At 40.8% G+C, this 13,976-nt stretch overlaps 2 protein-coding genes across 3 annotated transcripts in view; both read right to left on the reverse strand.

The window, feature by feature from the left end:
* Nucleotides 1-7,982: 7,982 nt before the first annotated feature.
* LOC103719333 lies at nt 7,983-11,603 on the reverse strand. Its single transcript, XM_026809343.2, has 3 exons — nt 11,470-11,603; nt 10,393-10,629; nt 7,983-8,311 (listed from the first exon to the last, which is right to left on the reverse strand). Exons 2-3 carry the CDS (start codon nt 10,615-10,617, stop codon nt 8,255-8,257), a joined length of 282 nt encoding a protein of 93 aa, XP_026665144.2. The 5' UTR covers nt 10,618-10,629; nt 11,470-11,603; the 3' UTR covers nt 7,983-8,254.
* Nucleotides 11,604-12,989: 1,386 nt separating this feature from the next.
* Nucleotides 12,990-13,976, reverse strand: part of LOC103719334 (protein TIC 20-I, chloroplastic-like) — a 41,063-nt gene continuing 40,076 nt past the window's right edge. For both annotated transcript variants that reach the window (XM_026809346.2, XM_026809345.2), the window contains exon 3: nt 12,990-13,956. In XM_026809346.2, coding sequence (XP_026665147.2) covers nt 13,304-13,956 — 653 coding nt within the window. In that variant the 3' untranslated portion in view covers nt 12,990-13,303. The remainder of the gene's footprint in view (nt 13,957-13,976) is intronic.

Consider the following 13,976-nt stretch of genomic DNA (forward strand, 5'->3'; position numbering starts at 1 on the left):
TTTTACTTACTGGATGTGAACCCGGGTTAACGGGTTTGGGGTAACGGGTTTAGAACTTACCCGTTACCACCCGTATCCTTCTTCAACCTCCCGAACGATTCGGGAGGGCGTTCCGGCCGCTTCGGTGGTGGTTGCGGAACGGCCGAACGGCAATGTGACGGTGGCTCCGTTGTCGGCGGCGACAGGCGGTGGCTGGTCGTGGTGGCGGCCGGAATCTTGCGCGCGGTGGTCGGCGGGTGCGTCGACAGTGCCGAGGGACAAGGTGGCCAACAGATCGGCGACGCTCTTCCTCTTTCCGGCAGCGGGAGTCACACGCGGTCCTTCAACGCGCTCCGGTGTCCGTGGTCGACGTACGGCGTAATACTCGTGCGGCCACAGAAATCCAGGAATCCGGCGACGCTCGGCCATACACCGGTGGTGGCACGATGGTGAAGACGCGGCAGAGGTGGTGGTGGCGTCGGTTGCAGGCTCCGGTGGAGGGCCAGAGGCGGCGCTGCAGGGAGGCCTCCGGGGAATCTGAAGGAAAGAAGTGGTTGCGGCAGGGAGGGGCACAGTGGAACTGCTCGGCCACGGGGGAGCTTCCTTTTTTTTTTTTTTTTTTTTTTGCTCTGGTGAAAACACAGACCGAGAGAGAAGAAGGTTTGGATGCGGGTGGCTGTCGATCTGGGTCTTCACAGACTCGGCAGTGACCCCCCCCCCCTTTTTTTTTTTTTTTTTGGTGAGCGGACTGACAGAGGAAAGGGGCCTGTTCTTGTTGTTGATGGTAACCGAGGGAAAGAAAACTGTTGATGGATCGGGGCTTTGGCAGTAGAAGCAAAACCGATTGCTCTGATACCAAGTTGATGCCGGACTAATTTTAAAATGAAAGCAGGAGAAGAGGAGAAGAGAAGGAGGAAGAAGGAGAAGAAGAAGGAGAAGGGAGGAGAAGAGAAGAAGAGGAAACGTGGGGAAAGAAGTCTTTTAATTCTGCATTGAAAACCCTAATCAGCTTACAAGTTCCCTTTAAATAGGGCCACATAAGAACAATTAAAATAAACCCCTTACATAAAATAATTCCCCACAAATAAGCCCTAAAATGAAAATAAGCCCAGAATAAAATAAACCACAAATAAATCCCTAAACACAAATAAACCCAGAAATAACAATAAGCAAATATGCAAATAAAATGGGGACCTAGCTGATGTCCCCATCACACGGCCCGTAACGGGCGCAAACGGGCCGTGCCAGGCACGGCCCGCAACGTCTCCAAACGGGCCGTGCCTGGCACGGCCCGTAACGGCTCCAGACGGGCCATGCCAGGCACGGCCCGTCTGGAGAGGGGGGAGGAAAATAGCCGTTTCCAACGGCTATTTTCGTGAAAATGACCCTTTTACCCCTCCCAACAGTCCAATAACGGCTGAATTGAGGGGTATTTTGGGAAAAAATTTTTTGGGCTTCTATAAATAGCCCAGGATATGTCCTATGCATAACTTAGCTGCTGTATTTGATCCTAAAGTTAAATTAAATGGCGTGCTAATTTTACTTGATGCATACTCTGAAAATATGAATCAAGATGCTGAATCTGCTAAAGATGAGGTAAAAAAACTTCTTTATGATATTTATGCTATATATGATGAAAAAATTCGTGGATCTAGAACACAAATACAAACCTCTATTTCTCCTTCTAGTAGTTCTCGTTCGTCATCTATTTTTTCATTCATTGCACAGAGAAGACACACACATGCTTCAAGTTCCTCTTCATCTTCTTCATCTTTAAGTAGTGAACTAGAATTTTATTTACGAAATGATCTTCATTCTGCATATGATGAAAATCAAATAGAGAATCTAGATGTATTATCTTGGTGGAAGAGTGTTAGAAATCAATATCCTGTTATGTCTGCAATTGCACGCGATATTTTAGCTGTGCCGATGTCCACGGTAGCATCGGAATCCGCTTTTAGTGCAGGTCGGCGTGTTCTTAACGAAAAGAGAAGTAGGATGACGGGCGAAACGGTGGAGATGCTTTTCTGCTTCAAGGATTGGCTGGATGCTGAGGCAAGACTTCAAGATAAAGGTGGACATAATACAACATCCTCTGATGATGATGATACAAACACTACTGAAGACTGAAGACTGAAGACTGAAGAGTGAATACTGATTCACTGAATCACTGATGATTAGTAAGATTTCTTAATTTTTTTATAATTGTACATTTTTATTGTATTCTGGAGGTCAGACCAAGGTCCAAACCTCGGCCCTTTCTTAGTTTCTTATTGTATTCTAGAGGTCAGACCAAGGTCCAAACATCCCTTCATGTACCATTTTGATTTAAATTAATAAACTGGTAGGGGTCTATGCCAAACCCCCCACCATTAAGGTGGCTTTATATTCATAAATCATAAATTCTTAGTGTTCAATATTTATTAATTTATTAAAAAAATTTATGAAGCATTAATTTTTATCGGGCCGAGCCGGGCCCAGGCCCGGACCGTGCCAGGCCTGCGTGCCAGCCCGGCCCAGGCCCTTATGGGCCGTGCCGTGCTGGCCCGCGGGCCTAGACCGGGCCGTGCCGGCCCAGGCCCGAAGCGGGCCGTGCCAGGCACGGCCCGCTGGCCAGGACCCTCTAGCCCAGCACGGCCCTCTCAAAGGGGCCGTGCCAGGCACGACCCGACACTGTAGCTGGCGGGCCGTGCCAGGCACGGCCCGCTTCGTGCCGTGCCGTGCCGGGCCGTGGGCGGCCCGGCCCAGTGCCCATCTCTAGTACTGGTAGAGTTTAAATATTTTATTTGCAAGCAATATTTTAGAATTAATAGGACGGAGGCATTTCAGATTTTTCTATAAAATGGGGCACTCTACATCGAGCCTCATTCTAACATTTGCTTGGAACATTTTTTAAATTTTTTTCTTAACATGTCTGTTAAGTTTTACTACTTTATTTATTTTTTAAATATAATTAAACTTTAAAATAATAGTATGCTCTAATACATGCTGATTTGCGCATATATACTGACTTGGATACGAGATTAGGGCTAGACGAGTGCAGTTAAAAGTCAAGATATTTAAAGCAAACACTATAATTTTTTATGGCCTTTCAGGTTACTTGTGAGGATCCGTGCGGACGTGTGTTTAGTCCTACATCGGTTATTCGTTGGGTAGATCTTGGGTACTTATACAGGATCAAGAAACCTAAACAATACCTTCCGGCTAGCCATTTTGGGTGAGGCTCTGAGTTATTACAAATGGTATTAGAGCGGATCCGACCCATAACTTATGTGGACTAGGGGACACTGCAGCACGGATCCAGTGAGGTTGACCACGGACCGATCGTAGTGTTTGTGATTAGATTTGAATGGATTTGAACCCTTAGCATGACGAGGACGTCAGGGCTTGAACGGGAGGAGTATGTAAGGATCCATGCGGGCGTGTGTTTAGTCCTACATCGGTTATTCGCTGGGTAGATCTTGGGTACTTATACAGGATCAAGGAATCCAAACAATACCTTCCGGCTAGCCATTTTGGGTGAGGTTCTGAGTTATTACATTACTTTAGATTCTTTTTTTTTATTATCAAGCAATAATTTTTCATAATTAATACTGCACCAGCCTTTGATAAAGTAAAAATAATACGGTTTAATGAAAAACGGTAATGTTTACTGCACAGAGTTTTATCGCCTAACTAACCACTTTTAACTTTCAATACTTCAGTGTCGACATCTACAATTTGATACTTAGGCCTCATATGAATGGCAATGAAGAATGATTACCTTAGTGTAACAAAATAAGCTTATAAGTAAAATTTATTGAGTGTGTGTTTATAAGTTGTTGCTCACTTAATTAATATAGAGATTCATTCTTCTGAGTTTGAAAATGCTACTATTAGAGAGGATTAGGATGGTTAGAAAGATTGTTTAAATTTTTATAAGAATAAAAGATGAACTTACTTAGAATATTTTATATCTTTATATAATATTTTTAAAAAATATAAAATATTCTCTTTTTTATATTTTATTTTACTTTTTTATACTATTATTTTAAAATATAAATATAGTATAATTTGTCTATTACATATATTGTTTATATTTTTTTAATCTTTTATAATTTTTCTCTCTTCCTCTCTCTCTCTCCTTTCCTCCTTCCCCCCCCCCCCCCCCCCCCCCCCCCCCCCTCCCAAACATTACATTGATTTACAATTATTTATTTGAACCGGATAAGATACGAGATGAATCAAATAAAATACAAAAAAAAAGGGTCCAAATCAATCCGTATCCTGCCCGGCGTTGGAGAGTCCAATAAGTTGGGCAATGAAGTCCCCAAATACTGAATCCTCAACTTCAGATTTGTGGGAATGGGCAACAAAGGAGGTGAGGAAATTGATTGCTGCAACGGCTGTATCGGTGAGTATCTCGGGTAGGATAAATACGGGATGTATAGGATGGCCTAAAGACATGGTTTTCAAGGTCCCGCACTCATCTCAAGTCCCATTATCTTACAAGATAGGACGGCCAGGATGCCCCTTATCCCACTGAGACTTCAACCCTTGCTTGTAAATATTTCTTATATGTTGGTTAATTGATAATAACTAGTTCTCAAAATCGTGTTAGCTCTACATATGACTTTTACATACAAGAATAATGGGCAAGATATTTGTTGCATGGTTACCTTTCCATCTGCCGAGGTACCGTTTGGCTTTTTAAAAAAAATAAAAAAAGAATTTATTTCTACTATTTTTATGATTTTTTAAATATAAATATATTTACTATAGCTAATTAATTAAAAATTTTAAGTCTTGATGATGATAGTGATGGAGAAGACAATAGGGGCGATGACTGTATAATGGCGGTAGCGCTAGTGATGTAGGCACTAATGTTGTGATGGTGGCAACGATGATGTATGGTGATGTAGACCTAGGCGACAGTGGTGATGTGGTGGAAGTGTTGAAGATGGTAGTGATAAGAAAGATGGTAGAGGCAATAATAGCAACAACGGTAGTAATAATGATGGTAGAGCCGGTAAAAGATATGACTTGTTTTTAAAAATAGTAAAAATAAAAATTTCTTACCATTTTTTAATAATGAGAATAACTTTTTTAAAAATAAAATAATAATAATGATAATAATAACAACAATTTAGGGGTGACAATCTGTTCGAGTCGGATATAAACGGATCAGGTCAGATGCAGGTCGGATCAGAAAATTATAAACTTGAACCCAACCTGTTTATTAAACAGGTCAGGAATTACAACCCAAACCTACCATGTTTAATAAACAGGTAACCCGATCCGACCCGTTTAACATGTTTAATAAACAACAATCAAGAGGCAAGAATCCAAAATCCGCCATCAAAACAACAATCCACTTCAAATGCTTCAGGAAAACGCCAGATCGGGGGGAAGTAGCATCCAAAAAGCGGGCATTGCCTGCAACAGGTCGCGATCGAAATAGAAACCCTAACAAATTCACACTTCTAAGACTCTCTCACCGAAATCTGACGGGAAATCACAACAGAAATGTGGAACAAGGCGAAATGTAGGCGCAAAAAGCATAGATCTAGAGTTAGGATTTCATACCTCTCAGTCTTCGGATCCGATTCGGAGAGTGGGGGGATGACCAGGGGGCGGTAGGAGCGTAGGAGAGCTAGGTTCAAGCCTTTGAAGAAGGGGTGGGCCTTGACGTCGGCGGCTCCACGTATCGAACCGAACCGGGAGGCTGGGTCCTTATCTCCTGATGAGCAGAACGGTGGAGTCGGCCGGGCCGCCAGCCAGGGAGAAGGCGAAGGGCTGCTTGATGTTGCGAAGGGTGGCCTCGTTGCTGGGCTTGATGAAAGGGGTCCGACCGTAGAGAAGCTCGTAGAGGACGCCGTGGCCCACCAATCGACGACGCTGTCGTGGGAGCGATCGGTGGCAACCTCGTGGGTGATGACCTCGTGGGTGTCGATGAAGAAGCAAAATCGGGCGACGACCGGCTCGATGAGAGAACCTGCAGGAGGGGAGGGAGGAGGCCGGCTTGCGAGGGCGGAAGAAGCGGTCAGGGAGGCAGGAGGGGTCGGCGGCACCGTTGAAGGGGTCGGTGGCAGTAGGCTCGAGGATGGGGGAGGGGGTAGACTGGAGGGAGAGGTTGAAGTTGGAAAGCATGATGTGGCCTTCTTTTTTCCAGTATATAATATATACGGGTAAACGGGTCGGGTTAAATGATTATCTATCAACCCAATAGTTAAACATGTTATACGGGTAAACGATCATCTGATCCAACTTGACCCATATATTAAATGGATTTAACGGATCAGACATCGAAAATATGTATCCAACCCAATTAATAAACAAGTTAAACAGATCAATCTGTTTACGACCCGAACCTATTTAGACCAAATCCAAACATGTTTATGGCAGATCAAACATGGATCGGATTGGCGAGTCGGATCGTATTTTGCCACCCCTAAACACCACATACATTTTTATCATTATTTCTATAATTTTATTTTTTAAATAAAAATTAAAAACAGAAGTGATAATAATAAGTATCTGAAATTTTAGATTTCTTGTTCACACCCTATGTCCATGCATCTTAAATATAATAAGTTATTTTCTACTGAAAGCACCCTACCGCTCTAAACTATTGAGGGCTCGTTTGGTTCGCGGAAAGCATTTTCCTTCCTAGGAAACAAATTCCTAGGAAGAGGATGCCTAGGAAAGTACTTTTGGCATGTTTGGTTGACAATGGGAAAGTGACAAATTTCCAAGGTGCTTATGTTTGGTTAGCCATCTACTTTTCTAGGAAAGTTATATATAATTCCTATTATGCCCTTAATAAAAATTAGGTTTTTAATGCCTCTTTGATGCTTCTTTAATGCTGAAGGGACTTTTTGGGAAAAAGTAAAAATGGAGTGATTCCCGCCTCATGGAAAAGTAACTTTCCCATGTTTCTCATGGGAAAGACTTTCCCATGAAATGTGGGAATCACATTCCCATGGAAATACAACTTTCCCTTCTCTCTCCTTTGAAAACTCCAACCAAACAAGAGGCATCTCATTACTTTCCCGTTGACCACACTTTCCCCCCTTCTTTTCCCGCAAACCAAACGAGCCCTGAAGTTATTACTTACGTAAGCGTGTAATCCATTCGGACTTCAAATTTCATGAATAACTTGTTTAAATTCTAGTGATGAACTGGGATCTCATTCACTCTGGCCAAGATAAAAGAAGGGAAACTTTGGAGATAATTGGATACTTCAATGCACAATTGTCACTCTCCTTCTGCTGAAGTTTCTCCTCTAAAACCTTTCCCATTGCTTTTGAGCACTGAAGTAATGGACCACTAAGGCTTTTCACAAATCAAAAATATTTGTTCTCGTGAATCACTGAATGGCCATGACCTGCGACTTGAATGTAATTGTTGCCCTTTGGCATCACGATTTCACCTTTCCCTTTTCCTTTTTTTTTTCTATTCCTTTTTTAGAGAAGTAAAAACGCTAGAACAACTAATTGGTGCAAACTAAGACAACACCTCGACATGCACCTGACGTGCATGAACTGTGAAATACTACTGAACATGTTCAGAGACTATGCTTTTCAAACTCGTAAAAAATTCTCCATTTCCTGACAACTTCAAGCCCAAAGAGCTATCTAAACGAAGATGAAGCCGAAAAGAAGAGGCCTTAATTTTTATACGAATATAATAAGGAAAAGCTTGAAAGCTGAGAAATAAGCATATTTTTGTTGTTGTATGAGCACAAAACAGTTTACCGCTCGCTGAACTCTATACAGAGAAGGAAAAGCATCACAAAACACCGCAAGCACAGGCATTCCATGCTGGGCACACCATATACGCGCTCTCATATGTTACAGTATCTTCCATCCTCTCATGGTGAGAAAAGAAAGCTATTTCCCATCTGCAGAAGAAAACAATCACCATTTAAATGTAGTGCTATTTTTTATAGCGGTCATAGAACCACAATTTTAAAATTCTCACAGGACAATCAAGTTCCATACACCTGGAGGAGGGTCAAGGAGCAAACCAAGATTTAACATTAAGAAATTGCAGGGAGTCGCTTTAAGCAAGTTGCATAATTTGTCAATAATTTTGGAGAGATCAAGCATTGAAATAACAACCGGTAAGATACAAAAATCGGCAATCAGTAGGAATTATTTACAATGGTGAACACTATTTGCAGCCCTATCATATCACTTCTTTCAAAATAAGATGAGACTACCACTAGAGACTAATGCAGATAACCGGGTTAGAACTTACCAGTGCGTAGATATGATGCTCTTCCTCATTATTTTCACAGAGAAAGGCTTGCAAAAAGAAGTTCCAACTCCTCTTCCTGAGAGGCAGTCATCTGTAAAGAAGAAAAGGGTACAAGAAAAGAGAGGCATCAGATACAACCAAGAAATGGATGCATCAAACTTTACTCTTTGAACTCCCAATATAGCATGTCTATACATCGGCGGCAGCAGTTTGTGTTTATAAAGAATCACCTCTGAAAACAACTACAATAGTAGCCAGTAATGGTAACTAAGGAGGCTAAATGCACCGTCTTAATTCCCGCTTAATACCCATGGGTTGTCAAAAAGTTTGAAGCACTTTGATCCTTCCTGTCCTAGTTACACCAACATTCTAAATGCTAGAGAAATATCAAGTTCCAAGAATTTTATCTCAGAAGCATGCATGTTTGATTCTCCAAAAACTGGTTCAGAATTCCAAGAAATAACCCCAAAAGAATGAAGGCAACTACTTGAGATTATAAAGAATCCATTTGGAACTTCAGTTAACATAACTATAGCGAGTCTAAAGGAGAAAAAAGATAGTAAATTCTGCTTCTAGGCAGCAAACTTAAAACTTATTTTGATGTATTATTATGTCGTGAAAAAGCAAAGTGGATTTTTTTTTTTCACATTTCAGTTCTTGTATATTGATAGCTTCAGACATTAGACCACTTTGGCGTGGAAGAAAGTCCTATAGATGTCCAACAAAGGACTAATTTAGAATAAGAATGCTAATAATAAAGAATTCCAAAAATATACCAAATATTGACATCTCCTTGTCAATAAAGTAGAATATGTTGCTTTAATAGGTGGGTAAAAATATCTGACAATTAATAATTTGGGGGGGGGGGGGTGAGGAATTCTAAATGTCAAATTAATTTGCACGGTAGGAGGGGAGAAATCAATTTGTGGGTCAAAATATATGTTGCATAAGCAATGACATGAACAAGTCAAAAATGCTGATTTTTCGAACAAGATTATGTGTGGACATGGATATAACATACTAAAGTAGGCCAGGCTATATTTTCATTTCATGCTACTACTTGCTAAATAGTCCACAAGAAATGCCCAATAGTTGTCGCTTTGTGTTTCAGTCATTCAACAAGTTAACAACTGAAACATTATGCTTCAATAGTTCAACTAATAATTAATCATGGTCAAAGTTTTTCCATTATTGCATTAATTTACCTCATATACAAGTATTTCTAATCATTCCCGTATCTTAGAAATATTCAATCTTATACCTAAACTACTATAAAGGCCAGAAACTTCTTCCCCCAATTCCATTAACCTATTTCATGATATGGTGCAGTAAGATTGTTGAAATTTTATGTTTTGATATTCATGGATCAACATAATAAGGTAACAGTTACAACTGTACATGAAATCAGGAAACCTGCATATGCTATGTAAAAGACCACATTGGAATGCCGCATGAATTTAAGGGTTGCAAATAGGAAAAGAATGCAAGAGCAATACCGGGCTCCTTTCAACTAACATGACTGACCGTGGGCATGTATTAACAATATGTAATATGCTAAATTTTTGTCAAGTAAAATTTAGACCAACTTCAACAAAACAACATATTCCACTCCTTTGCATACAGAAACCATTTTTCATATGCTATAGACCAATCAAGGTTAAAATTTCATGTTTAGGCAGTAATAGTTAGCCTACAGTCTGAAATAACTTCATGCAGACCTACTGAAATTAATCTGTGATCATGTTAATGGTTTTGGTCCAAAAAACATCGGATTTTGGTTTCACATGTTTTGGTGAATATTATGTAGAAAAATGAAACAATATGGATCCAAAATAGAGCAAAAGATGTTTCAACATCCAAATTTCATATATAAATCCAGAATGTCTTCCTAAGCTGCAGAACATGTCACGTACTCAAATACTTAAGTTGAGACGTTTAAATATCCTAATAGTGGTTTATAGTTTATACTTCAAATCATCGATTATTCCAAAGCTTATTTGAGATGCAAACAAGTGACAGAATCAAGCCAGCAATCATGTCCAAGTAATACCATATCTAAACAATAGATACAAGCAAGCATCACAACAGCTGTATTTAAGTTATGTAAAAGCAGGAAAGCATGACAAATTGATCAAATAAAAGACAAAGCTTAACTGAAGAAGAAGTTCTCACTTGAATGGACATAAGATGTAAAAGTTTGTTCAGCACCCGCATGCGATGTACTGCATAGCTGCTATTGGAAGGAAGTTGGTTGACTCTAGCCACTTCAGCTTGAACGGCAGCTTTCTTTTCTTCATATGCTGTTCCACTCCATTTGTTGGCTCCTCCAGAGTTCCTCATACCATCTTTAGAGAGGCCAACGTCAGTGCAGCCCTTAAGATGATCTACCTGATCCATACTGAACCCAACCTACACAGATATAGGTCAGAACAGAGTTCCTTACCTTCAAAGGGTCGATCAAACAAAAAAAACCCACCAAGAAGGCAGTGAAGCAAAAGAGCAAACGTCTGTCGAGTCCTTATATCCAACCAGGTAATCTTAAACTCTCAAGCTGGAGAGGTCTTTTACAACGAAGTTAGCGATGATCTAAAGTTAAAATTGCGGCATAGAATGCGCAATTGGCAAGCAAGTTCTCAAACGAAGATGGAAGAAGTTCAGTATATAGGTTTCGAGGGGGGAAAAGTAAAATTTGCTTCTCTCTCGCGCGCGCCCTTAGGAATCAGTTGTAAATTATGTACTATCCAACTCCATTTCTCACCGGCAAAAGAGATTATTGTAAAGATTACACCGAAACCAACATGTTAAAGAAAAAGACCACAAAATCTTCGATAACTAAATATAGGACGATATCCACCATTCAAAGCCAACCGTACGATAATTTCTTTAGCCAACCGTACGATAAAATAAAATAAAAATATTTTTCAAAATAAAAGAAACCCTAGAACCTGCCAATTACTATCGGATTTCACCCAATCCACGATAAATCTGAAGGTTCCGTGAATCAATTAAGCAACCTATTAAGGAATTTACAGAATTAATGCCATAACATTACAATTAGCCGAAACTTCACAGCAGATGACATGAATAAATAAGAACAAAATCTTCGTTCCTTCAAAAACCCTAACAACACACACACAAATATAACCCAAATTCTTGAAGAAGCGCAGTAGATATCGAAAATTTCTGAAACGGAAAACAGAAAACAAGAAAAAAAAGAAAGAAAAGAAAAGAGAAGGTTAAGAAAATTACAGTAACTGCGCCTCTTTCTTCCTCTCCCCTTCCGCCGTGCCCTCCCCTCTTCCAGTCTTCCTCTACTTTCCAGAAGAAACCTCTCGAAAGAGTTGGGAGGGAAAAGAAAGAAACGGGGATGCCGCCGACCTGGCCCGGCCCGTAGTCTACGTGCCTCAACCTAAACCCGACCTAGGCCCGGCTAGAGACAGGTCTCAACTACTTCCGGCAATTCCTTTACCGAGACTAGTTCATGTATTTCAACTAGTCCCGACATGGCGTCAGAGGTAGATACAAGTCCCCGAGGATGGTTACCGAGACTCCGGGTTCATATTTCGTAAAACAAAACAAGTTTCAACTGGTGCCGGCAGTCAGTTTGCCGAGACCATCTTCCAATTGACAAACTAGTCCCTGCAGATCAGTTTCGTGGAGGCTTGCTCATACTTGTCAAATTAGCCGGCATGATAAGATAAGATAAGATCTTCTGCATGCATGTTTTGCAACGTAAAAAGCTGTACAATCTCAATAGCCGCCACGGCTGTTCAACATTCAAATGTTAAGCACCTCCATGTATAGTATGCAACTGCGGGTCCTACTTGATAGCAGTCCGTTTCTATGATTGAATGATATGGCAACCATCGAGATTGTCCAATTTTTTGCGGTGCAAAATATATTCTGCAGGCAATGGCTCCCTGTATGTTTAGTAATGCAAATATTGGTAAGCACCCGATTTCCAGAAAGCCAAAGATTTCCTCGGCACAATTCGAGCCATATTCTATAGACAACTAGTCCAGTCCCACCATATGCCAAGATTAGTTCACCGTTGACGAGCGAGATACTAGTTTACATTTGACCAAGACACGAAAGAAACTGTGGACTCGATGCTCCTCAATGTCTACCTTTGCTGCTTAAAACAAGAGCAAACCAACAAAATAATCTTGGCGATGTGTAACGGACACTGATCAGCAGATTCCAAAAAAGAGTTGCATAGTATAGGTCATTCCAACACCATGCGGGAAGAGATGAATGAAATGTTTCAACGGAATCTATCAATATTTCACTTTAAGACAGGAAGGCTGATTGATTGAGATTATGCATTACTAATTAAAGGCCTGCAAAGGAATCAACAAAAAGCCAAGTTACTGCAATGCTCTCTTCAGTCGCAGCTTGGGAATGTCCACAATATGAAACTTAATCATAATGTATCAGTCTTTTGCATGCACCTAGTGCAAGAATTTAACACCGAGTTAGTGAATATGCTGTATTGATTCAATTCACCTCCACTTTGGATGTTTAAATCGAAAATAGCTCTCCTGATTGCAAGAGAGCTCAGTCTTAGGGAAAGCCATCAATTACTTTTAGCACATCTTCAAGAAAATCAGCAAAATTTTAGACGAAGAGTGAAACAAGCACAGACCCAGACAGAGAGTTTGCAGTCAATTTTATTCTCTCCCAGAGAGCAAAATTAATCCATAAATTTGAATATTTAAGATTACATGAAACGAATGCATCCATTCAATTTTTTTAGCCCGATAACCAAATAAGCACATCAAGTCCCTCAATATATGAGTAAACAAAATAAGCACTTCTACGATTGTTCCAATCAATATTTTTAGCCCGATAAGGCTTGTCCTTGTAAAGCTCATTCAACCCAAATTGGACCTCATACTCAACTCTCACTGCATCATTAGAATTTTTTGTTCCTTAAATACTTCCCATGACATTAATCAAGTATCACTATCTAGAGACAAGAAGGAAGGCTATAATCCAAATGGAAACATGTCTGCAGGACACAAATAGGATATCTTCAACTATTACTGTCTCGAGACAAGAAATAATTAAAAAAAAAAACATGCTATAATCCAAACAAAAGCAAATCCGTATGAAAATATGCCGCATCGGACACAAACGGGACGTCCGCATACTTGCCTGCAAGCGCGCACCTCATACATTCAAGCACCGTATACATCTGTACATATGCAACTGTAGCCCAGAAATACGTCCCAAGCATACCACGGTATACAGCATTCGGCATCCAACCACATGCAATAGCCATGGCCTGAAGGGCTGTGTCTAGGAGCAATGCCATTGTGACATGAAACCGCAAGAAGTGTGGCCACTCCTTCCTCTTCACCACCCCAAGGTAAGCTACATACAGAACCACCATCATGAACCAGTTGGGCAACAGCGCTATGGTATCAAGGAAAGGGCTTGTTAGGAACTCAAAGTCTTCAAGGATGTGGTGGAGTTGGTACACTGTATCAGCATAAAACCATACGTAGTGGAGAGGCAGGAGATACGGAATACAAGCTAAGGTCCTCCACCACCACTTGGGCTTACTGGTCATTTGTGGATAGCTAAAGAAACTCTTGGATGCTTTACAGACCACCGAGCTTCTAGGCCACACCTTGCTGTGCCTGTTCAACAAAGGCATTATTTGTGCAACAGAACCATGGTCTCCTCTTAGAAACGAAGCTGATGCCCCAGAAAGGTGTAGAATGGGGCCTCCTGCCATGTGAATCACAACA

The sequence above is a fragment of the Phoenix dactylifera genome, chromosome 4 (genome assembly GCF_009389715.1).
Source record: "Phoenix dactylifera cultivar Barhee BC4 chromosome 4, palm_55x_up_171113_PBpolish2nd_filt_p, whole genome shotgun sequence".
NCBI classification, from domain to species: Eukaryota; Viridiplantae; Streptophyta; class Magnoliopsida; order Arecales; family Arecaceae; genus Phoenix; species Phoenix dactylifera.

Coding starts and splice junctions, on each gene's coding strand:
- LOC103719333 (XM_026809343.2), bottom strand. CDS start 10,617: ATGGATCAGGTAGATCATCTTAAGGGCTGCACTGACGTTGGCCTCTCT. Junction 8,312..10,392: donor TACATCTTATGTCCATTCAA/GTGAGAACTTCT, acceptor TCTTCTTTACAG/ATGACTGCCTCTCAGGAAGA.